Raw genomic sequence first — 26574 nt, 5'->3', positions numbered from 1 at the left:
CTCCTCCTGCACTGCGTGCGTTACAACCACTAGATCTTCCCAACTTCCTGTAGCTTGTGACCATTGTTGTTGCAGCCATTCCTGGAATGGTCTCATGTGGAGCTGTATATTGGGGACCAGGTGTATGCAGGACGGAATCATCCCCATGATCTTGCTCACTGTCCTCACTGTCAGAGCTCGCCCCTTCTGGTAGTGGCGTGTCTCCTTCAGCAGGGCCAGTGTTCTCTAGTCGCTGGGGAACACCTTGCGCTGTATGGTGTTGATCTGTGCACCCAGGAAGATCTTCACTTGCTCTGGTTCCATTGAGGATTTCCCCCAGTGCATGGAGAATCCCAGGTCTGTCAGCATTTGTGACCCGCTGTGAGTGTTCATTGCATGTCCTGTGTGAACTTGCTTTTATTAGTCAGTCGAGGCAAGGGTATACATGAATCCCTTCCCTGCGCAGGTACGCTGCCACGGCTGTGAGACTTTTGGCGAACACCCTTGGTGCTGACTTTAGACAGAATGCTAGGGCTGTGAACTGGTAGTGTTCTTTGTTGATGGTAAATCTTAGTAGATGTTTGTGCTGCCTGTTCATGGGAAATGTGCAGGTAGGAATCTTTGAGGACTATGGTGGACATGAAGTCTCCGTCCCTTATCTGAGGAATGACCTCTTGTAGGGATGTCATTTTGAACTTGTGTCTATGTATTTGTTTAGGAACTTTAGATTCAGGATGGGTCTTAGCAGTTAGTCTACTTTTGGAACTAGGAAATAGTTTGAGTACACTCCCTTGTTCCTTTTTCTGATGGAACTGGCTCGATGGCCTCCTTTCTAAGTTCTTGTGATTCCTCTAGGAGAAGTCCTAGTTCTTTTCCTGAATGCGCCTTCCTTTTTGGCTCAGTTTGGTGGTTTCTTTACCAATGCAGTATCTGAACTGTATGATGTTGAGTATCCATTTGTCTGTAGTTATCTTCTTCCACTGCAGGAAGAAGCGTCTTAGCCTGCCTCCTACTGGTGCTACATGTTCGATGTTTGGTCTGTGTAACCCCCTCTGGTTGACCTTGTTGTGCTCCACCCTCGGAGGGGGTTGTGTGGGTGGGCACGCTTTTTGTGACTGAGTCACTTTGAGGAGAGTTGTTGGCCCCCTCTTCTCGTTAGCCCTCGTCCATTCGCCCTCCTGCGAAAGGACTGGCCCCGAGGCTGGTACCGCCAGGTTTGCTTTTGCTGTCCCTGCTGCGATTGCCGCTTTGGTGTGCCTGCTGGAATGTCTGGTGTGAGGTTCCCGGCTGGTTTCCTCCCCTTCCATTTGGTCTCCGTGTCAGGGTACCCCTTCTCATCCCTCTGAATTGTAAGGCCCCCATGCACCTGCCATTCCAGGTACTGTGCCATCGAGGAATCAGACCCCGAAACTCGTTTGCTAGTCATAGTCGCCTTCTTCCTCGTAGTATAGGCCCTCTTCCTCTAGGTGTTCCTGGGGCTCGGGAGTTTGGCGGTTCTTCGGCGAACTACTCTTCCATTTCGACGATCGTCGTCTGTTTCGAACAGAATTGTGAACCTTCTAATTTTCTCGTCTAACTCTTCCTTTGCAGGATGTTCTTCATTTCGGCCTCAAGCCTTCATTTTCCTCTCCATCTGGGCGGCATGCTCGGTGTCGAGCGTTTCGGCCGATCTTAGACTTAGTAGACGACGAAGTGACCTTTGGGACCTTCTCCTTCGAAGACGAGCGGTCCTTTTCGGGGATGTGCTTCAACTACCGTGGCTTTTCGCCGGTCTTCACCGCCTCCGAGTCCTTTGTGAAGAATCTGCTGGGCTGTTTGTCCTTGGATGCAGCTGCGGCAGTCGAGATTTGGCGGCAGTGCTCCCTTCGAGGACTTACTGTTTTTGGAGTTTGACTCTGGCTTTCGAGAGTCTGTCGGGGGTTTAGGGGTTGACTTCTCTCCTACCTCTTTAAAACTTCTTATCTGTCTCTACGACCGTGTAGTCATCTGGTCTCTCAGCGAGGTTGTCCTCTTCGTCGCTGGAGAGGCCCAGGTCCCGAAGCGACGGAGGTTGGCCTTTGCCTTGCATGTTGTAGTTGGCTCTACTCTGTCTCTCTCTAACCCAGAGTGCCCTCGGGGTGAAGGTGGAGCAGGCGTTGCAATCCTTGTTCTTGTGGTCGACCGGCAAGCAGAGGTTGCAGACCGGGTGCTGGTCCTTCTGCTCGTATGTGTTGGCAGTTACGGCAGAATTTAAAATGTGTTTAGTCCATTCCTGTGCTCAGGGGGCCCCCTGGGTGTGCATTTTCCCTTGGACGTCGAAGATCTAGAAGTCCTCCTCCTTAGTTGTCCCGGCTTGGTGATCTCGTTCCTTGGAATCTTCTCCAATCTTTTCTGGGTAAAATTGGTATTTTTCTTCTTTCCTCCAAAAACTCTGGAGCATCTCGGTGACGATCCAGACCCAACAGCGGAAAAAAGATTCTAAAGATGGCACCCAAAGGTGGGAGCTTCGGCAGGAAGCTTGCCACGTCACAGGAAGTACACCAAAAGGTGGGACGTGGACGCTTACCCGAGCTACAGAAACAAAAACCGAAATAAGACTAAGATTCCGGACACAACCACTAGACTGCGGAAAAATGCACAGCATAGTGAACCTAGAAAGATTCACGCTGCAAAACTGCAGTTACAGGTAAGCAACTTATTTCTTATCCAGTATTGGGTATATTTCATAGATTCACATGCCCAGAATAGCAAGAAGTGTCCTATATGGATAATGGAAACGTATCCATATATACGCACGCGTATTAGCTGGTAAGCTAATAGTGGACGGTGGGTAGTGCTAATTTATTCCTTAGTACCATGTGAAATATTTAAAGTGATGAAGCGTAAAGCAAACATGTTCCATTACTAAGAAACAGTAAACAATACTATATATCGTAGTAAGCAACAATATTCAGCAGTACCCGTTAACAAAAGGATGTAGAATATATCTATACATACACATACACATACATACACATGCAGAACACCTCTAGGAAAATGTGTTTACCTTGGTGAAAAAGGTTTCGTAGTACTGCCTGTCCAATAGCTGCATCGGCTCTGTGCAAAGACTCAAGGCAGTAATGTTGCGAGAACGTGTTGGTTGTCTTCCACGTTGATGCTCTGCAGATTGTCAAGTGGTACTCCGGCAAATAGAGAAGCAGAGACTGCTCTAGTGGAGTGCGCTTCTACAGTTCGTGATAATGGCTTGCCAGCCTCGTCATGGCAAAACTATTGCATTCGCTACCCATCTAGCTATGGTATCTTTGGTGACTGCAGTTCCCTGGCAGTTTTGACCGCAAGCCACAAACGACTGATTTTGCAGATCTCTTTTGTCAGTTGCAAGTAAAACTTGACATCTTTGTCAAGAGTGTGTAAAGTTCTTTCAGCCGGTGTGGACGGGTTAGGAAAAAAGTTCATTCTGGTTCAACTGGTTCATTCAAATGGAATTGAGAGGGTACTTTGGGAATAAACTTAGGGTTTGTTCTTAAAATTACTATCAGAAAACTGCAGGAAAGGTATAGTAACGCTTGTATTTCACACCCTTCTTGCAGAGGTGAGAGCCACGAGAAGGGTGACCTTCCAGGTTAAGAATTTCAGTTCTGCTTTATGCATAGGCTCAAAAGGTTGCCTCAACTGAAACACTACTACATTTAGTTGCCACTTGAGGTGGAGCCTTGATAGGAGGAAAAGTCCTAAACAGGCCTTTCATGAACTCTAACAATTCTGGATGACCATGAGGGCAGTTGGACAATTGCCTGCATCTCAATATAGCAGCAAGGTGAACTAACTGGAGTGTGTAAGACCAGATTTCGCTAAAGAGTCAAGGTAAGATTTCTTCAGCAGCACAGTGAAAAGGATCTTAGGCTTTGCGTCTGCACCATATACAAAAACGCTTCCACTTAAGTTTGTATGTTTTATTGGTGCCGTCAGCTTTTAACTTAGCTATAATTTCTTTACAGTCCTGGGCAACGTTTAGGTCCTAAAATTCAAAGAATTCAGGAGCCAAGCATGTAATTGCAGAGTGGTAGGTTCCGGATGACACTATGCCGTTCCTGGATAACAGTGTTGGCGTTGGGAGGAGGCGAATGGGCATCACTTCTGACAGCAGGAGAAGTAATGAGTACCACTTGCCTGAGCCATCTGGGGGCTATGAGCAGAACGAGACAACGTTCCCACTTGATCTTCGTGAACCATGGGAATCAGGGGTATGGGTGCGTATGCATAGATCACTGACCAGCGCATCGAAAGCACATTCCCATAGATCCTGGAAGAGGGAATCTGTTTGTGAAGAATCGGCATTTGGAGTGGATTTGAGTCACAAAGGCATCCAGTTCTGGATTCCCCATGCCACAAATATCCTGTCCAGTTGTGATTGTTCCAGCTCTCACTTGACAACCGTCGCTTGCTCTGCTCAGGGCATCCGCTAGGGTATTTTTTTAAACCTGGGACCTGTTCTGCTGTTAGAGAATTTGTGGAGCGTTAGCCAGTCCCAAGTTGCTGGTTATCTTGTGACAGAGATAGGGACTTGGTTCCTCCCTGTTTGTTTATAAGACATGCTTGTGGTGTTGTCTGTGTGGACTAGAACCGAGGATCCCTGCATCCGTGGGAGGAAAGCTTGGAGTGAGAGATATGGCTTTCAACTCCAGTTTGTTGATCTGCATTTGCGTTGAGCGAAGGTCCATTTTCCTTGAACTTGTAGGTACTGTAAGTGTCCTCCCCAACCTTCCATGGATGCATCCGTTGTGACCATGTAGTCTGGAATAACTGGGAGAAAAGCAAGCCCTTTGGATAAATTTGATTTCTGTGACAAACAGAGGAAAGCTTCTTTCATTAACGGAGTGAACTGTATTAGGTCGTCGAAAGAGCCTTTGGTCTGTATCCACTGGCATTGCAACTCCTCCTGAAGAGGAGTCATGTAGAGTCATTGACACTAGGTCTATAGCAGATGAAAGCATTCCCAGTATAGATTTGAACACCCTTACAGAAAGGCACTTTTTTTCCTTGACAGTTTTAGTGCTAGTGTCAGCAATTGTTGCGGTCTTTCTTGGGAAAGTAAGGCCTTGTTCTGAATGGTGTCCAGAATTGCTCCCTGAAAACACATTCTCTAGCTTGGAATGAGTGAGTATTTGATAGTTTAATGATCGGCCTAACTGCTGAAACAGAAATGCAATCTTTGGTTGCTGCTTCCACTAGATGAGCTGATGGCGCTTTCAGAAGCCAATCGTCTAGGTATGGAAATACCGGATGACCGCGGTTTCTTATTGCAGCTGCTACTGGAGTCATGAATTTCGTGGAGCAGATGAGGCCAAAAGGAAGGACTCGAAATTGGTAGTGGGTACCAGCCACTATGAACTTTAGGAATATTCTGTGTTCGGGTGAATAGGGATATGAAAGTAAGCGTCTGAGGTCCAATGACGTCATGAAGTCATCACTGTTGAGGCAACACAAGATGTCTGCCAGAGTGACCATCCTGAATGTTTGAGTCTTGAAGAATTGGTTTAACTTTCTGAGGTCTAGGATAGGCTTCCACTCTTTCTTGCGAAGGAAAAACGGTAGTAGAAACCTTTCCTTCTCTGTGAAAAAGGGACTTTCTATTGCTCTTTTGAAGGATGATCTTCGCTTCTCTTGAGCATATGCAGAGGGGGGTGCGACCCCTGGGTGAGGTATTGGGTGGTATCTGAATAAACTCCAAGGTGTGGCCTTGAGATACAAGATCTAGGATCACTTGTTTGAGGTGATTTTGCGCCACTGGTGTAAATGCATGGAGAGTTTTGCACCTTTTTAGGGAAGAGGCACACTCGCTGGTACCCGACTGAACTCATTGTTTGCAGCAGGAGGCGCGGCCTTGGGATGCTGACTTCCGTCTTGAGACAAACCAGCTGTAGTTGGTTGGCGGTTATATTGCTGATATCCTTGTCGAAATTGTGGCTGGTAAGACATAGGTCTGGGAACACTGGCGATTACTAAAGTAGTTTGAGAAACCCTGGCCAGAGCACCCCAAAAGGGAACCTTGTGGTACTGGTGGGTACCTAGAGCTCTAGCTGTGTCCATCTTTTTTGATCGCAGTCAAAGCTTCATCAATGTGGCTGCCAAAGAGGCTATCACCATCATAAACCATATCCAAAATTTTAGATTGCATTTCCAGGCAGAAACGTGTCGTTCTCAGTCACCCTTGATGCCGTAAGACGGCAGCACTCGCTAACTGCCTGAAACTGGTAGAGGCAAAGTCCACTACAATGGCAATCAGTTCAGACACTGCTCTTCCTCCTTCAGTGATGTAAACTCATCCTTTTCTTCCGGGAGGAAGGATTTCATCTCCCCTACATCTGACCATAGCGGACAATCTTATCTGCTCAGGATTGCTAGAGCGTTTGCCTCCCTTACTGAAATCGCTGCCAGACACGAAAATTTCTTTCCGATGGTGTTAAGACGTCTACCATCTTTATCAGGTGGTGATGTAGTAGGAGCGGAAGGATTCTTGGAGCTCCTCTGAGCCGCCTGAGATTACTGAATCCACCTTGGGGTGACCTGTTAAATAAGCAGGAGAGTCCTTAGGGGCCCTATATTTTTTATCCAGTCTCTGCAGCACAGGAATCACAGAGGCTGGTATTTATCACCTTCATCCCTTCCTGCCAAATGTCATCGATGATAGGTATTGACCTCACTTTTTCTTAATTGTTCCTTAGAGTCGTACAGAAAAGTCTTCCTGATGCACGACAGTTGGTAGGTGGAACCAAACAGCAGCCCGGTCCATATTATGGACACCTCTTCAGGAGATTAATCCAAAGGACTATGAGGTGGAGGTGAAAGAGTTGGCACTACATAATCATCTCACTCGTCCGCGGGTGTAGCGGGGTCAGGAATCTCCCCCCTCTTTCTGCTCTTCGTCAGAGGAAGCCGGGTCCTCTTGTGGAGGGAGAGGGATAATGGGACGTGGTATCACAGGAGGCGTCAGCGGTGCTGGAGCTGCTGGCTGTGGTGGAGGTACTACAATTTCCTGTTCTTGAGGAGGGAAACTCTGTAATCCTGCATCATACTTTGGAGATCTAATTGTAATGCTGGTGGGAATTGAGTAGGTTGTTGCTCAACGTATCTATATTGTCGATCGTGAGCAGGAGGAGCTTTATACTGTTTGTATTAGTGCTCCTTCTCAGCACAGCCATCATCCTCTTGACATTTAACATTCAGCCGCGAGGGGCTATAAGCCACTCCAAATTGACCCTCGCTGTCGTCCATTTCTTAAACATCCAGAAGATTGCTGGGATGTAAAGGTGACATTTTTTGGGGTTTTAAACTCTATGCACGCCCTTTGCAAAACAGGCGTTGCAAAACAGGCGCTGAAAAACTGGCATACATAACTGTTGGTGAAATCCTAGTCGTCGAATCAGTCGTAGACAGTGGTGTAGTCATCGACGTAGATAATGGAGTAGTCGCTGGTGGTGTTGGTGTCGCGGGTGGTGTCGCCGGTGACGCAGTCGGCGATAAAGTCAAAATATCTTTATTTCGATTGTTTCATCATAAAAAGGTAGTACCATGCTAAAATACATCGTTAAAGCTTACAAGTCATAAAAAGGGCATTTAAAAACATTTTATATACAGTTTAAAACATACAAACAATCTAAAATGGTATTACAAAACCGTTTTAGTGCAACCAAGACAAGTCTCTATAGGGTCACTCAACTAGGTCCTATTTAACCCTCAAAATCCACACCCATCCCAGAAATTTGGCTACATCTTTAACTATCAGTTCCCTCGTGTCCGACCGGAGATTCCTTAAAGCCTCACAACCTACCCTTGTGGACATATTACAACAGATTGGTTTAAGCCATTTGGCCCGTGGGGCAGCATAAGCCGGGCACTCAAAAAAAATATGGGCAATGGACTCTGTGGTCTGGACACCAACGACAGGAGTCAGACTCCTGGCCTTTCCACTTTTTTGTAAACACTTGTTGGCAGGGAGCCGACCCTTAGCTGGTGATAGAGTTTTCTGTCGCTAGACCTGGTAACTGTGTCCCAATAATCTTCTAGGGGGGTCTGATTTGAGCTCTAGAAATAGTCCAGACAGTGAAGTGGAAGACACTTGTCGAGCAAGTTTGATATATTGTTGACCAATAAAGGCTTTTTAATGCTTTTTTAGGGGGAAACGGGTTGACAGGATCAGACCACAGATTACCCAAACCCATGGATTCCAGGGATATTCTAATTTGTTTGAACCATAAGATGTTACCTGAACCCATAATGGATCCAACATCCATAATAGCCTTCGCAAACGGGGCTAGTTCTGGAACGGTCAAATTTTGCCCAGAAAACTGAGACTCAAAATGCTCGACCCAAACCTCTACCGGTACATGATTTACAGGGACCATTGAGTCGTGGTTGTTACCCCATTTGACAATATGCCAAAACGTGGTCAAGTTTTTTAACTTACTGGCATCAAGAAGATCTTGCCAGTGTTTATTATCCCAGTCTTGTTTGGCCATGTTTCTAACTTTGCAATAAGTCCACCTGGCAGCCCTAATATCAAGCATCCTTTTAGATTTAATGGCGAGGGCCAGCTTGCCATAATATTCCAGGCACGATTTGTTGTACCAAGATTGACACAGAGGGTGGCCAGTGGATTTTTGTGCTAGATTTAGAAAAATGGGATCTAAGGTTACTAAATAGGTCTTCGTGAAGTTGAATTATATCCCTATCTATTTCCTCTTGGGTTGGAAGTGAACGCAAAACTCCCAAAACCTTTGTTACCTTAGAGGTGATCTCCTCCAAGACCCCATGGTCAATACATACCCTTGCCCAACGCACCCTACGTAAGTAATTTGTAAGCAGTGCATCAGCGGTTGCTATGTCTGTTTGGTTGTTACACTCACCGCCATAATTTACATGAAGACTCACAACCAGAGGGTTATGATCACTCTGACCGATCCACAATCACCATGTCCTCCAACATGGACCAGTGGTCTTAAGGAGGACGTAGTCTATTCTGCTTTTATGGAATCCATTATCAAAGGTCGGCCTACCCATTTTATCGGAGGCCGATCGTCCATTGACCGCCCTAAAGCCACGCTCGAGGCAAAGACCCATCCAGCAGTTGGCGATAGTTTTCCCCGACGACGTATGCTTGCTCGCCGACTGTGCGGTCGATGTCGAGGCTTTTAGTTTGGATGCTCTTAATGACTGAGGTGTCGTCGACGATCAAGGCAATGTCGATGGAATGGAACCTTTAAGACTTGCTGTTGAAGAGGTTATCGTCGTCGACGGTCTGGAAGAAGAAATCGTTGAAGTTGTGGAAGTAGCAGGTAAGGCTATTGATCTTGAGGAGGTTCTCTTTGGAGATTTGGTTTTAGAAGTACCTGATTGAGGTGATTAAATCCCTGAGGAGACTTCTCTCCTGATTAAGGGATTATTTTGCCATGTGAGATTTTAGGTTGCTTCCTTTTCTCAGGTTCTCCCTCAGGCGACCTCGGTCTCTGAGACAGAGAGGAAGTATCACTTCCAGCATCAGAAGGTGTCATTCTTCATTTTAGCCATAATAAAAGCCATCCCTCTACCCCTCAAGGTTTTAGTAGGGAAAGGTAAAGGCAATAAATACAGTCTTTGTGGGCATCATCAATGTGAACATTCTTCTTCCCACAGGACTGGCAAACTTTGAATAATCCCTTAGAATCCAACATTAGCCCTTAGAATCCAACATTATCCTGATAAAGTATAAGGTATACACTTAACTGAAGTCACTGAAGAAACTGAACCAGGCTCAGGGAGACTCCATACACAACGAAGTGCGATGAAAATCTGAGGAACTCCACCTCTCTTGGGAAGGTTCTACAGGGTGCTGGTGTCTGATTGGTTGTGTGTTTCAGTTTGGTCCTTTTTACAAAAAGAGACTAATAGACTATATAATGCATGTTTGCATCTGGTAGACCTATTTTTTTTTTACTATTTACTGCTATGTTATTTGTACTGTGGGACTGCCACTGAGAAAGTGGCTCTATATACACTGGACCCGAAGGTACAGTGTGTATAGAGTCCCCAAACCCCAGAAGTATAACAGAGGTTAAAGCCAGGTGTGACCTTACTCTCTAAAGTGGTAGCTTGGTTGAGCAGTAAGGCAGTACCCGAGGACAGTGTAAAGACATGGTGGTTTAAAAACTGCTTTCTACCCAAATCTGGTTCAATAGGTCCACTAACTTGCTGCTTTCCTTACCTGCGTTCTGGGGAAGTTCACAGGTACAGCCTCTGTCTCGTCCAAAAAGTCATGGGCTTCCAGTGCTGTGCAGATACGTACTTCGTAACAAACCTACAAGAGTCCAGGATAATCTTAAAAACCCACGGTGAAAGGAAGCAAAACCAGATTTGGTTAGAAATCAGTTTTTAAATAAGTGCTGGTGTTTTCACCTGATCCTCGTTTGTTTGCAAGTAACTAAAGAGGATCAGCTGAAAATACAAGCATTTGCAAAGTAAACTAGGATCAGATAAAAGCATGTGCTTGTTGAAACACTGCTTTCTACCCAAATCTGGTTTAATATGCCCACTAACTTTCCTAACCTGTGTCCCGGTGAGGCTCATGGGTCCTGCCTCTGCCTTGTCCATGGCCTGCCTGCGAGAGGGGAAGCTCACGGGTCCTGCCTCTGCCTTGTCCATGGCCTGCGAGGGGAGAAGCACAGTTCCTGCACTGCCTCATCCATAGCCTGCCTGGAGAGTTAGCTCACGGGTCCTGCCTCTGCCATGGCCTGCCAGGGATAAAGCTTGCGGGTTCTGCCTGCAACTGGCTCAAAGTTAAAGGGGGCTCTTGGGAAGCAGAGGAGCACTGACTAAACCCGTAGGAGAGGCAGTGCCATATGTGCTGGAGAGGAGGGGGACGGATTAATGGAGGGCAAGGGTTGGCACTATACAAAAATAAGAGTAAACACCATGAAGTAGACACCGCTATCTGACAAAAAATACAAGAGCGCGCGCTGCAAATTAAAACAAGCCCGGGAGTTGTGTGCGCGCACGTGCTAAAAGAAATTTTTTAAAAAAGCATGCGAGTGGTGTACGCGCTATAGCAAAAGTAAAAGCAGGCTGGCGAGTCCAGATGGCGCCTGATCGGAAGCTGAAAGCTGGCGGCACTTGCTGTCCCTCAGCGAAAGGATCCTGGCTCTACAAAAAGAAACAGGCTTTGTGGAGCTTTGGGTATATCTATCACCTGATCATTCCTACCCTCCCGGGGCTAGACTGCAGAGGTTACGGGCGTTACAGTTTAGGAACCGCTCCGCAGCAGCGCCCCTTCTGGGCATACATGGTCCAGCTGTGGAAGAAATCACACATCCTGCTTAGAACTGGCGCAGGGACACCCCGTCCAACAGAGAACGACTGGTGAGCCAATCAACTGGGCATACATGGTCCAGCTGTGGAAGAAATCACACATCCTGCTTAGAACTGGCGCAGGGACACCCCGTCCAACAGAGAACGACTGGTGAGCCAATCAACGCCCGGAACTGAGCGGAAGCTGCTCGGGGCTTCCTGTGGAAGGTTTGCAACGATGACAGAAGGAGCAATTAATAATTGTACAGCTAAATGACAAGCATTGGGGCCGCAAAACAAAAATCAGCCGTGAAATTAAGAAAAAAGAAAAAAATGTGTGCACGCGCGTCACCACAAGTGCTACTTTGCCAGGGACCAGCTTGCTATCACATGCATGCTCGCACGCTCTTGTGCGCGTGATAGCAAGCTGATCGCCGCAAAGTAGCATTTCTCAAAGCCCTACTAGATGTCTCGTCCAAGACCAGCGCATACGCTGGATCAGGCCGAGACTTAAAAAACTGGTAGAGAGTACTAGAAGCAGAAATGTTGGCTCAAAGCTTTTGTTCATAAACCCATAGATCACATCAGTTGTCCCCTCGGCTCCCAGCAGTGACTTGGACTGTGCTAAACCTGGCTCAGCATTATGAGAAATTAAATCAGGAGGAAAAGATGATGGAGAAGAAACATAGAGAGCGAAAAAAAAAATACTAATGCAACAGACTGAATATCAATATAGGAAAGGGGGTGGGGCGGGAATCAGATGAGGACCAGTTCAGCCCCTCGCTAGCTAGACCACAGGTTTACTCAATGTACATCCAAATAACTCAGCACTGATCATCAGGTTTGAGAATGTACATACCCTCCTCACAGAGGGAGATCGCATTAGGGGCAGAGGTAGCTCCCACTACTGTTCCCTGGTCATGTGCAAAAAGAGTAAATGGCCCTAAGGAGAACAACTTTAACACTATGCAACAACCACATTCCCAAATGACTGCAGTGATGATGCATGAAATACCACACTACGGCAATTGCCATGGGGAAGATGTGGCCTAGGGAGGCCCCAGAGGATTGGTGAATAGCAGTGTTACCCCTAAATTTGAGCTGCCCAGATGTTATGGGGACAGTAGAGAACAGTTACATTTCTACTAGACACAGGGGACATTAACTCCACACTGACTAAACAGATCTTGTCCCAGGTCCCACTCACAGGGAAAGTAAATGTGTCTATGGGGTTTACCAATGTGCCAGTCACATCTCCCAGCCCTTGCGTTAATACGATTGGTCGCATAAAAGGCAAACATGAATTGGTGTTCAGACAAGCGTGCCTTCAACCTTTTAGGACTAGATTTGTGGATGAGAATGAATGCGGTTATCAGCTGTACAGCAGATGTGATTTATCTGGAATGCAATTAAGACAATGCGACCGATAACTGGCTTTTATGCTCATTACACATCTCTCCTGAGCATCTGAAGGAGATGGACCATGGAATTTGGGCTATACACATCTAAGACACGAAGAATGACTACACAGCCTGTACACTTTACAGTCAAAGACAACACACGCTTACCCAGGATACCTCTATATAGTAGATCACAGGAGGGTTTGAAGAAATTGCAGGGGACAGTCAGGATTTTGTAAAAGAGGACAGTGAAAGAAATATCAGGGAGTTCTTGTGACAACACCATACCCCCGGTCTTGGGGGACAGTAATAAGGAGATTCTTGGAAGTTTGTAGTTGACCTGTGGGATTAACAAGATAGTGGTACCACAGTTCCCTGTTGTGCCCAATATTGTTAACATACTATCTAGGTTGCCCATTGAGAAGTCCTAATTTCTGTGATAGATTTAAAGAATGCTTTCTTCTCCATACTACTTCATGAAGATAACATTCATCTCTTCACCTTCATTCTGGGGAGTCGCCCCTTCTATTTTAAAAGGATTTCCCAGGGCTACATTGAAAGTCCCTCAATATATAAATTGAGAATTAAAAATGGAATTGATGGGTTCCAGTGCAGCCCTGGTGTGATGGACACATTATATAGACTTACTGTTGGCTGCAGAAGATTAAGACACAGAATAGTTGTGCATTGTCTGCTCTCAGCCAACAGCAGGTTGATCACAAGCAACAATGTCGCTATTATTCTGCAACACTTGACACTACAGCTCAGGCCCTTTCCATGTGTCTAAGGACAGTCAGTCAATAAGCTGAGAATTTGGTTATGGGACGTACCGTATATATAACTCATTGTGGATTTATTTTTAAATAGGACTAGGATGCAACATCTCATCAATCCTCGAATGACTCATTATGATGTCTTTATCCCACATGTAACTTCACATCGATGTAAGACTGTTAATCCTGCTAGTTGGTTGCCTGTAGTGTGAAATGTTGAGTGGGATGGAATGGATGAGGTGCCTGACTGTTAGACAGACAAGAATCGACTTGTCAGATGTTTCTTTGGCAGATAAGAATGGAGATCTCGGGGTGGACAAGTCCAGTTTTAAATTGCTGAATGGCGGTACTATGGCTGCATATGCTATTACCATGCTCAACATAGTATTAGACATATGCAAGATACTGGACATCCGCCCAGGCAACGGAGCCGATAGCACTAGTCACAGCTTTTGAACAGGCCTTGGAGAAAGGGTGAACATTGATACAGATAGTTAATATGCCTTAGGGGGTCTCGACATTGTTAGATTAAAGGCTGTGAGAATGTTTATTACTTCACAAGTTGCTACAACATGAGGTGGTGGTGGTAACAAGATTAGTAAACGCACTGTCCTCATCAGCAAAAGCGTAGAGCATAAATTGTAGCACTCATAAGAAAATAACTGATTTGGGTAGGAAACATGATTTTGCAGCTAAAACAGCCAAGAGGATGGCCTACTACCCCACTGCCTTCAGGTATGTCGTCCACACTGGCCCCAACATGGCAAAGTGTTCAAGACTTAAGCACTGGAGTGTTAGCTGAAATGCAAAAAAGTTAATAAGGATGAATTGAAGAATTGTGAAAAACAGTTACGCAGGTTTAGCAATGTCAGATGAATACAAACAGAAAAAGATCATGCCCGATGCCCTGTTCTATCAATGACAGATGATTCACATCCCCACTCTCGGGTTGGGATGAATTGACCAATAGTAGGTTGCCTTTTTGGGCAAACGGCTAGATATGGAGAGTGGCTTAGCAGATATGCCAACGCTGTATGAGGTGTCCTCAGTACAATGCTGGCAATGGAACAAAGGTGTATGCCCTTCTAGGAGCTCTAAATGGATTACATTGAAATGTTTCCTATTAAAATTTTGGGGTATATTCTGGTGGTTTATGCTTTTTTTTAATGGGTGAAGGCATATCTAGTAAAGAACAATGATGCATTATCGACAGCCAAATTTCTGTTTAGATACTCCGATTCTGGTTGCCCTGGAGGATATGGGAGTGACAATTGAAGTCACTTGATGTATGCAGTTATGGACAATGTGTGCAAGGCCCTGGGTATACAGCAAATATTTATTTATTTCTTTAGAGGTTTTATATAGCGCTGGTTGGACCCATGGGTATCAGAGCGTTTTACATTTTTGAGACAAGAAGGTCAGTAAGACATGGGTCATACATAGCATGAATGAGTATAAACATAAGTCTCCGCCAGACATTTCAAAATGATAAATATGGGAAATAAGAACACCGAAAAGTGGGAGATGTGATAATCAAAAATAACCAGGCATACATTGAAAATTGCAGAGGAGGATAGGGAGGTTGGTGGTCAGAATTGGGTTTGTAAGGACAAGAGCAGGAGGGGCAGAAATGAGGGCAGACGGAGGACCTCCTAGTTATGGTGAACAATAACGAACAGAGGGGAGGAGCAAAGAAGGCGATCGACCTGGACGGAGAAAGACCATGTTAAAGAGAAAGTTCAGCATTACATTTGCCCTCATTCTAGTAGTTGTGACAGCCATTATTGACATCTGTATGTGCTATGTTTATTATTTTGCGCCGCAGGGTTCCGATAGTAATATGACGGAAACTAATTTGCATGCCCACTCAGAATATCATGAGCACCGCTCAACAGACCACCTAAAACTCCTTCGCCAGGCCAGAAATATCTACAACAACATAGTCAACTCAAAAAAAGAATTCAGAGCGGAACTAGGAAATGCCCAGAACAGACCTCGCAAACTCTTTGAGAAGGTTAAACTACGATCGAACAAACTGTCCAAAACAGTGAAAGAAAACCCCAAGTCTCTCATCTCCTCTGAGGCTCTCCTCATTTTTCACAAACAAAATCAAAACCTTAGATACTGAACTCAAGGCCCCCTCCTGCCTCCATCCGAACTTTGACCCTTTGCCCCCTCCTTCCTTGCCGCCACGATCCCTACCAAAGAATTCAGCTCACTGGTCCGAATTTGCATCCTATGACGAAGTCGCGAAAATCCTTGCCTCCCTGAAACCCAACAACCACTTCAATGAGCCGCTCCCTTCAAACATTCTCACGACCGTAACCAAATCCATTATTCCTAGCTGGACTGCAATCATCAATGCCTCCCTACGACAGGGATCAATAACGACCTCGCTGAAAACAGGCCAAGTCCTACCCATTCTGAAAAAACTGTCGCTGGACCCAGCCTCCCCAGACAACTTTAGACCAATTTCCAACATTCCGCTCCTGGCGAAAGTGCTGGAAAAGTGTGTACAATTACAGCTAAGTCACCACATCAACAACTACCATCTACTCGATGACTGTCAATCAGGCTTCCGACCGGGGCACAGCACCGAAACCACCATGCTCCACATTGTTGATGACGCTCTTCAAGCCCTTGACTAAGACAAAACCTGTATCCTGATCCTCCTTGATCTATCATCGGCCTTCGACACGGTCAACCATGTGATGCTACTCGAACGCCTTAAACTCAGGATGAGATTAGAAGGCACGGTCCTCGACTGGTTCAGATCCTACCTCCATAACCGATCAGAGATTAAGTCAATGGCGAACTGTCCGCTCCCTCTGTGGTCACGGTGGGAGTCCCTCGGGAATCGACATGGTCCCCCACCCTCTTCAATCTTTATCTGGAACCCCTTGCCGAAGTCCTGCGCAATGCAAATATCTCCTTCCACATGTACGCTGATGACTCGGATCTACATAAAAATCTCATCTCTTGCAGAGATCCTCACCCTGAATGAAGCCCTGAAGCTGACCGTCAGATGGCTCTCCTCCAATCAACTAAAACTAAATGCCAAGAAAACTGAGTTCCTTGTAATCTCCCCACCCAAGAATAACCCCGACATCCAGACATGGATTAAAGCCATCACAGCCTTAAACGGTTCCCAGACCATTGTGAATACAGCCAAATCTCTGGGAATTACCTTGGATTATAACCTAAATATGCGAGATCACATCAACACAATGGCAAAATCGGCCAGATTCCACCTGAGCTACCTATGGAAATGGAAACCCTTTCTAGAAGCTCAGGACCTACTCGCTGTCCAATCATTAGTCATCTCTCGACTGGAATACGGTTGCTCCACCCTCTCTGGCTTACCTAAGATCTCGCTGGCACCCTTAAAAGCCTGCCTCAACGCAGCCGCCAGACTACTTACAGACTCAAAAAAATTCGATCACATCACTCCTCACTTGAAAGCGTTAAACTGACTCCCCTTCGAGGCGAGGATTCACCTCAAGCTGTCATGCATCACACACAAGGCCCTTCACTCTAACTCCCCTGCGTATCTTGCACAGAAGCTTGTATTATCTGGAGGAAACAAACTCAAGATCGACCAAGGCCCTCCTACTCCGGCCTGTACACTTTGAGAAAATAAAAACCTACAATTGGGCTTTCACCAGAACGGCACCAAGAATATGGAACTCCCTCCCGACCGACATTAGAAAAATCCCTTCCTTTGCTCGCTTCAAAAAAAAGAGGCCAAGGCCTTTCTCATTGGTAAATTCCTTGGCTAATCTCGTTCCCTCAGCCACCTGAGAGACTATTGCCTTATCCTGCATCCTTGTACATTACTTTTCTTGTTCATTGTATTATATTTGTCCTGCTGTATAGCCTATCCTATCCCCCGGTACAGTACCTGTTTGCTACCCTGTCCCACCTTCATCGCCCTGATTTTCTGTAAGCTCTATGTACTAATTGTTATCGTTTTACCAGTTTTTTGTTGTGCTATGACCTGCCGTGACCCTGTATTACTCTATTGTATCTAAAGCGCTCCGATACCCTCACGGGTCATGTTCGCGCTCTATAAAACCTTAAAATAAATAAGTGTTGCCATACAAACAAAGAACATCTATAACAATTAAATGTCTCAGATTGATGGATTTGTCTGAAACTTCTTTCAGTAACAAAATATGGGATGCTCTGTAGCCTTAGAGTTTTGGCACTTAATGATATTCTATTTAAAAGCAGCAATCACTTGGTTTTCTCCCGCAACAAAGCTAGGTGACTTTGTTGGTTTCATGATGGGATGCAGCAGGGCAAGATGTGGTGGAGTTAATGGTGTAAGTTGATCAGAGGGTGATCAGCGAGACCAAATGGGCCACAGAAAAGTTTCCTAGTGATCGGACAAAAGTTACTTATGGGGACTGTTAAAGCTGTTAAGCCCTACCATTGAATGTTTACTAGACAGCACTTTGCACTCCTACACCCATACCTCATTAACTAGACATTCATGCAAGTTGCTATTGTGAGACACCCGAACTCTGCTCCATTGTCAAAAGGGCACCCAAAAGGGAGATCTTGGTGTGAATGGCACGGTGCTTGAAGACTGATTGAAAAGCAGACATTTGAGGTGAGCAAATTTAGAGTGTCACTGGTGTTGAGTGAGCTCTATACTGGAGCTGCTTTCCACCTTAAGATGAGAACTACCCAAAGTTCTGCTTTTTTTGCATAATTTATGCGTTACTCAATGCCTGAAAGGGTATTGTTTTGAGATTATATATACACAAGTTGGATTGCATTATGAACAGAAACTCAATGGGAGGGGCGCAGGGGGATTGAGAAGCACTGCAGTATTCAAAAGCCTGGCACATTTTCTTGTTTACATGAAAATTCCAGCAGTCAGTAATACAGACCTGCTCCAGTGGGTCCATAAGCAAACACGCTAGCATTCTGACCATCAAGGAGGTGAGAGAGGATCGGTTCAACAGACCGAGCATAAACCTCTTGCTGGGTGCTGTCCTCACCATAGAAAGCATCAAACCTGGAAACAAAAAAAGGGAAAGTTGAACAAAACACCCAATTAATGAAAATACTGGGGGGAGCATTTTAGTAAACCGCCCCCCTCCCAAAAGTAAAACATCCACCACGACTTTCCCCTACAGCTTTTGTCAACGCAGAAGTCACCTCTCATCCAAACAAGCTTTTTATGCAAGCTGCAACATAAGCCAATTCAGCAGTAGAGCACACTGACGAACAAACATGAAACTTCAAGAACTATAGGGAAAAGGACAACCTCGCAGATGGAAATTTGCTATGAATCAGCCACCAAGCATGGTGCTTTTTTGTGTATTTGTTTAGGTTGCAACACACCGAATCCTTCAGTGTACAATGACCAAAGCCAATTTTAAAGGCAGGTGAATCATCTCATCTTTCCTCTAAAAAGGTGCGATTATAAACGTTTTAATAACACAATGCCCTATTTCAGTTCAACTAATGCCCTTTAGATCAAGTCTTAAATATCCCTGGTCATAGATCGACAGTGAACATATTCCTTATAAACAGACCATTTACTATAAAAGGGGCTTTAGGGTATTTAATTTGACACTTGTCTGTATTCATATTTTGCTCATTCTATCCTTATTTACTTTGCGCAGTGCAATTAGTTTAGCCATTTACAATACAATGCAGTCATCTGAAATCATTTGCATTGCAGAACTTAAACAAGTGTACTACTGCAATTATTTAATCTGTATAGGAAAACTTTTTTTAATTCCCTCGTCAGTTTGCAATTGACTTGGCATGCATATATAAATAAATGCAGGAAAATAGTTTTCCTTCCGTCTGTGCTGGTCTTTAAGAGTCTGTAAAAACATAACTGGGAGCCCGAACTATAAAACAATGTTTCCCCGTTCAAAACCCTACCATTTTCCTTAATTTCCACTGCGACAGCATGGACAAACCCCATCCACCTACACTGCACAGTGGTCTTTTTTGTTATGTCTTCACAGGTTCTTCCTCCAATGACAGACAATCTTCAAATCCATAGGCAGTGCTCCACATGTTAACAGGTGTTCTGTAGCAGAGCTTACGGCCATCAATGGTGAGATGGGAACCCAAGTGAACCACCATTCACAGAAGATGGCTATAGCTTCAAACTAAGCTTCCAACCACCCTCAACATGAGAAAAAAAAAATCAATACTTCAGTGTGGCATATTAACGGTTGTTTTAGGAGTTAACAACAACAACCCTAGCTCTATATATGCGTCCACTAAGAAATCTGCAGCTAGATATTTTCTACCAGATACTGCATTATCGAAGACCGGTAACTTGTTCATCTGATACACTTCGTGCAGCAGATTCCGTACATTTGAGTAGATACCCAAGCCATACTTCCGGGCGGGGGGCTGCGCATAGATTCACTATATCAAAAAGCCCGGTACGACCGAACTGGCAAAATGCCCGTCCCTACGGACCCAACTGTCCAAGTAGTAGCGTTTCGCAAACGTGCAGTGAATTTCACATTACAGCCTGGCAGAGGTCCAGCAATGACCAGACAAGCCAATGCTGTGGTCGCAACCTTCCCTCTGGTCGAATGTTCTTGTAAGTCCTCAGGATGCTGCTTACTAGCCAAGGTGTAGCAGATGTTAATGCAGGGGACACTGCGCAATTGCTTTTGCACCGCCAGACTGATTTTAGCTACCACATAACCCACAAGGAGTTGGCCGTCCACCCGGAAGTCGTGTGCGGTCATGGTAGGACAACACTCTTTTTGGGTCCGGAAGATGAAGCTAGTCTTCCTTAGAGAGATGGAGGAGCAAATAAGGTGGGCAATATGACCGATTGACAGATGAGAAGGGGCAACACTTTTGGAAGAAATGAGGTACAGATGTGAAACACCACCTTATCCAAGAATGTCATATGGTAAGGAGGCTTAAAAGACAGCCTGCAACTCACTTTCAGGCAAATGTTATCACCACTAGAAAGGCTGTCTTGATGGTAAGCAGCCGGAGTGGACAATTGTGTAAAGGCTCAAAAGGAGCACACAAGATGTGAAAACCAAATCGAGATCTCACTATGTCATGATAAAGGGCGTAGGTGGAAACACATACAAGCCCTTTTAGAAACCTATTTACAATAGGCGATTTGAACAAGGAGGCTTGGTCCAGTAGCCGCAAGAAAAATGACCAAGCAGATAGTTAACCCTCGAAAGTACCCAAAGCAGAGCCCTGCTGGGCAAGGGAAAGGATAAAAAGATTAGATAGAGAAGAAGAAAGCGTGTCAATTGACCTTTCTGTACAATCATTGGCAAACTTTGGCCAATGGGAGGCGTATACAGTCTTAGTGGAAAGCTGCCAAGAAAACATTACAGAGGAAGGTCAAAAGTCAAACTGTCGCAGCACAATCCCCACACAAGGAGTTAACAGGTTCAGGTGGAGGACCCTCCCCCTGAAACAGAATATCCTACTAGAGGGGCAGCCATCACAGGATTGATGCTCATCCGATAAGGTCTGGATACCAGACTTTGTGCCCAGTTCGGAGCCACAAGAATGACTTGGGCCCAGTCGTTCTTGATCCTCGAGAACTCTGGGCAGAAGTGGTATGGGCAGAAAGACGTACCGGAGGCCTGAGCTCCACTTGCGACGAGCAATAGCACGCTTGGAAACTCCTGCGCGCAAAACTGCTGACATTGTGCATTCTCTTCAGAGGCAAACCAATCTAAGCAAGGCGCTCCCCAATGCTGAATAATACCATGTGCTACATCCCACTGGAGACACCATTTGTGATCCGCTAGGCATCGACAGCGGAGTTCACCCACCCTAGCGTTCAGAGAACATGCCAGATCTTGAACCACCAGGAATGCCTGCTGTTCCAGCCATTTCCAGAGGCTTCGAGCCTCCTAAAGGGTCCAGGACCCCACCCCACCCGTTGCTGTACCAAATGGCGGTAATTGTGTCCGTCAACACCTGAACAAACTTTCACTTGACAGAAGAAATGCTAGTTGGATCACCGTAAGCTCCAACAAGGTGATGTGGAGCCCCAACACCTGCAGAGACCAGAGTACCTTGATCTCTAACTCTCCCAGATGGGCACCCCATCACAGGATGACACATCGGTCATTACTATGTGATCTAGTTGAAGAAGGGCAAGGGGTCAGCCTCCGACTCATGTTAAATCAACTACCATGGCAGGTCTTTTGCAGTTCCCTTCAAGATCTGTACCATGTCGGAGACGGTCCCCTTATGCAGCACCCACTGGAACTTGAAGCCCCACTGCAGAGCCTGCATAAGTCATCTGGTATTATTTACCAACAGGAGATAGGAAGGCATGAGTCCCAAGCAGCCTCAGTCAGTCTCACCGAAATCTAGGTCAGAGGCTTAATCATCAGTATCATAAACCTGAATATCCTGGCCTCTGTTCGGTAGGAAAAGCACAAAACTGCACTGTGTCTAGAACCACTCGGATAAAAAGGAAGCGTCAAAGAGTCAGGTGTAACTTTGGCACGTCTATAGAGAACCCCAGCGAATGCAGGGGGTCTGCCATAGTCTGGGGGGTGGGAAAATACAGCCTGGGGCAAAGGCGCCTACAACAATCAGTTGTCGAAGTAGGGAGAAGCCAGATACCCCCAACCTGCACAGATGAGCTGCAACCACCACCATCATCATCTTTGTTAACATCCATGGGGCAATGGTGGGGGCAATGGTGGGGCCAAAGGGAAGTACAGTGAACTGAAGTTCTCGTGGCCTACCTTGAACCACAGGTAGTGCCTGTTGGCCAGCAGGATGGGGATGTGAAAATACGCATCCTGCAAGTCAAACGCTACCAGCCAGTCCCCCTGGTCTAGGGCAGAGAAGACCTGAGCTAACGTGAGCATCTTGAATTCCTCCTTTGAGGAATAGATACAGTCCAGAGGTCCACAATAGGACTTAAGTTTGTCCTTTTCAATATTACAAAGTAGCGGACTGCCTACTTCTGAAATCGGAACTCTAGAGGTCCCTTGGCCAAAAGAGCTGAAACTCCCTTTTAGAGTAACAGATGACCCGGTGGAAGCCAGAAAATAAAACCGACTTGAACTGTTGTACCAAGATTAGCAATAGATTCTCCCTTTTGAATGGACTGGTTCCCAGAAGACATGCTCATGTTTGTGAAAATAGAAATTTAAAGTTAAACATGAAGCCCTTGTCTTGCTGAGTTAATCAAACACCGGTGCAGCCGCACACATGGCTGCCTTATCTAAACTACGTATGGTTTGTGACCTTAAAAAGGACTAGGAAAGAAAAGGTAATTGTGCCCCAGGAGGTCAGATCCATTTCCCCACCAAGTGAGAAGACACCAGGACCAACTGGAGCCACATAGCACCAATACCCGTGGTACTGGACCCCTTGCAGCAACCAAAGCCAGTTTGAGTCCAATATGGACTACCAGACTGAGCAGCCTTTGAGGACATTAGCACTGCAGCGACCCGCTTCGAAAAGGGCCCAGCTATCTTTTGTCCCCTCAACCGGCAAGCCCTACAACAATGAGCACCCGTGGTGCACAAGCCCAGCCGACTGAATCACTTTCCAACCTGTTCCAGAGAACTGACAGTGGTTCCTTGTGCCCAGGACCCTCATGAGCCCTCCACCTGTTGGGAGCTCCCAGACTAGTCCAAGTCCCTCTCTCCAGGCTCTTACTAGGTGGCACACACCCCTCTCCTTTGGTGTAGCGCGCAAACCTAGCAACCCAACAAGCACCTCTGCATCCAGATGTTCCAGGGCAGGTGAAGCCTAACTAAAGGTGGTTCTTTGGCCCCCCCCCTACCACCTTAAGTCCTGATGGGGAGCCCCAGAACCTATTGCAATTCATGCTTTTTTCCCCATTTGAAAAATATTTCTTTATGCAATAAAGAAAAGTAAACATTTTTACTTACCTCTGAAAAATTTCTCAGTACTTGATACCAAAGTTCTTGGTGATGAAATGTATATGAAAAGTGTTATTTTTTTTTTAATTTGTCTCAGATATATTCTTGAGTGCATCTTTTATTTATTGCCTCAGAGTACAACAATGCCATTGCCCTTGAGTAGTCTAAACTGCTTGCCCACACTAGAACAGAGCATTTGGATTTGTTACTTGTGCAAACCAATAAGGGTTGCCTGGACTCCACTGTGTACTGAGTTTTGATGCACTATTGAGAGCCAGCTTCCTACACATTGGGAAGTAGGTGTCGCTAGAAGTATTTTGTTTATCAGAATATTCATTGGGTTATGTGGTTGCAGAACTATTAGCATAACCTGGTTATGCCATACTATGAAATGCGTGTGGCTTCTGTACACTGAAACTTTATAAAAGCTACATTGTTTGGGGGGTGAGTCAGTCTTTTAGCTCATTTTTTTTGGAGGTAGATTCCATGCTTGTACGTTCACGGATTTATACTTCGCCAGTGATTTGTATTTCGCCTTCCCTTGGATTTTCATCTGAGGCAGTTGAACTGTTAGTTCTCTTGAAGAAATATTCTATGGTTATTTTGAATACCAATGCCAAATTACTTGTTGCTTTCAGTAATCATTTTTTTAATAAACTCATGAGCTGTTAATCTGAAATCTTGGCTTACGCAGGTTTAAGTCTCGAACTAATGTTGCAGGTTTTAGTCTCGAGCTAATGTTACGAAGACACAAAGTCATGTTGCGAATTTCTCGATCTTTCATTTCTCATGACCCTTACACTTCCAAGCAAGAGTTGCTTTTCAAATGGTTATGAATGTTAATGAAAAGGCAACAACGGATAAACCAATAGTTAGCATATATACCAGTTCTACATCAAGGGTATCTTCATTCAATCTAAACAGCCACCATAATTCGCAATACAGGCTTCCAAATGGCAGCACAACTTTGAAGATCAAACTGTCAAAGATTGTCAAAACGAAGTGAGCGAATTTCACTGTGATGCATGCTGCCATGTAGTACCTCTTGGTGGCCCAAAAGGGACAGAAGTACAGTTTCATTTTACCTCTTTCTACAATGTAGCAAATAAAAAAATATAACAAAAGCCGCAACAAGTACTTTAACCCCACTAGGATTTTCTTTCATATAGTTGTGTAAAAAGTTCAATCGGGTCAGGGACAATCGATATTTGCCCGGCAGTATTGCCTCTGTGACCCTCTAGTTATTTAAATCAATGAAGAGGCAGGCGCTGGAGACTGGAAAGCAGGAAACCAGGGTTTTTATTCTCTCCGGAGGAGAACACAACGAAACGGACAGAAGGTATCGTTCTGAGGTGCTCTAGCTGTATTCCTGAGGCCTGGCCTCTTATACACACATTTATGACTTTATTGTAGATTACACATACATGTTAAAGCTTTGATGTACGGAAAAGACATTCTCGGAACTCCCCTTTGGGCCCGTTCCCACACACATTTACAGTTGAAGTCCCCACCCTAGTCACAACAGGTGATGAGCATCGCGCAGCTGGATAATCCGCCGATTCACGGAATGTGGGGGGTTTGATCGGATCTCATGGGGTGGGGGCTTTGATCAACCCGGGGATTCTTTGATGGGGGAAGCTTTCTATTGTACGGGGAGGGGCAAGGATGGTATCGGCAGAGCTGGGTGTCGGCTTGGGAACGGGGAGGACAAAACGGGCACACGGGGAAAAAGGGTTTTGCATCTAAGGGCCGGAGATCATGAAAGGAAAGTAGGGAGGTGTCGCGCTGGGAACAGGATGAGGGCCTGGGGCAGAGCAGCGCCGAAGAGGGGTTTATGACTCAAGGCAGGTGCAAGCAGGGGGTGGATAGCGTGCAGGCTTAGTGAAGGCGAAGGGCTATGTCAGGGGCCAGCGGCATGCAAAAGGGTTCGTTCTGATCGGGGCATCTTAGAAAATGGCGGGCGCGCACGACAAAAGTGTGGCATCAGGGGAAGAGGCAAGATGGCGCAGATAATGTTCACCAAAACGTACTAATTTTCAACAGTCCTCCCTTTAACATATTCAAGACATCTTGCTGGTTCATTTTCTACTCGGTTCTATTGTGGTGGGCATGAGAAGGAAAATGGTAGGAACCCTAGATAAAAAGAGTTGTAAACGATACATTTTAACTTTTCTAGTTTTCAGGAGGCGGGCCTATTTGATAAACTTTGATAAACTTGTTCAGCAGGAAAGTCATAGGAATGTAATACAAAAACGGCGAGCAGCAAGTACATATCATAACGTGAACTGGCAGGTTAATACATATTTCAGATTCGGATTGGAGCAGGATCAATACAATGGCGGCTGGGAGAGAAATGAGGCATAAAAAACGGTGATTGAGGATGTCAAATGTTCGAAGTTTTACGAGTTCTCATTGTTCTTTGTGGTCTTTCGTTGGCGCTGTTGAGCACCGGCGGTGGAGCTACAAGTCCAGCTCTGTTCTAAGTTCTGCGTTGCAGGGCACGACCCTTTCCTCGCGTTTCTGGTCGGAAAGGTCCTTTTCGCCCTGTGTCCTTTGAGGTGATTGTCAGAGAGTTCGGATGGAAGAAGAACGTACAAAACAGTCCATAGGGTAGGTCAGAGGGAAAGGGGGATGGAGCAAGGCCAAATTAGGAACAAACTAGGGGAACGAGAGACTTCAAATAGGCGGGCGTGTGACCGAATTCAGAGAGCGGGGACTTGTCGACAGGCATTGGACATCGAGCAGGGGCATCAGGTCGACCCTTTCTTCTCATGTTGTCGAAAACAGTGCCTCGTCCTGCAGCTCTTTTCAGTCGTGGTCTCGCCTTGGCTAATGTCGCAGGTGTTCCTTAGTCTGCAGTCGGGCCTCGTGCTCCCACATCCGGTCCTTTTCTCCTCCAACAGCGGTACCCTTAAACAAGTTTGAAAAGACAGTCTTTAGAAAATTTGCAGATGAAGATAATCAAAAAGTCTATTTCTCTCCCAGCTCCAGGCAAAGAATGAAAAATGCCCGTTATTTTAGTGTTCACAACTGGCATATGAATGACCGGTGACGGGTTCTGTTGGATTCACTATGACTTTCCTTCATAATTATTTATTACAGGCATGGCAGTTCATCTGATGGTAACCCACCCTTGTGAGACAAATCTGGCGAAGATATGCCGTTCTCTAGAGTTTTACATTTACAAAAGGGTGCAGTGAGTCGTCAACATGGTACTACACAGGTATTTTGCTGAGAGAC

General features: G+C 45.6%; 2 protein-coding genes across 2 annotated transcripts in view; one reads left to right on the top strand and one right to left on the bottom strand.

Moving 5' to 3' along the window:
* PAGR1 (PAXIP1 associated glutamate rich protein 1) overlaps positions 1-26574 on the top strand; it is a 206110-nt gene that overhangs the window by 90093 nt on the left and 89443 nt on the right. The gene's annotated exons all lie outside the window — the stretch shown is intronic.
* Positions 1-26574, bottom strand: part of KIF22 (kinesin family member 22) — a 242721-nt gene that overhangs the window by 145577 nt on the left and 70570 nt on the right. Inside the window, exon 3 of the mRNA XM_078652399.1 lies at positions 18349-18476. Coding sequence (XP_078508525.1) covers positions 18349-18476 — 128 coding nt within the window. The remainder of the gene's footprint in view (positions 1-18348; positions 18477-26574) is intronic.

Source organism: Lissotriton helveticus, chromosome 7 (genome assembly GCF_964261635.1).
Source record: "Lissotriton helveticus chromosome 7, aLisHel1.1, whole genome shotgun sequence".
Lineage (NCBI taxonomy): Eukaryota > Metazoa > Chordata > Amphibia > Caudata > Salamandridae > Lissotriton > Lissotriton helveticus.
The sequence above is the reverse complement of the archived record's forward strand: the minus strand, read 5'-3'. Positions and strand labels throughout refer to the sequence as shown.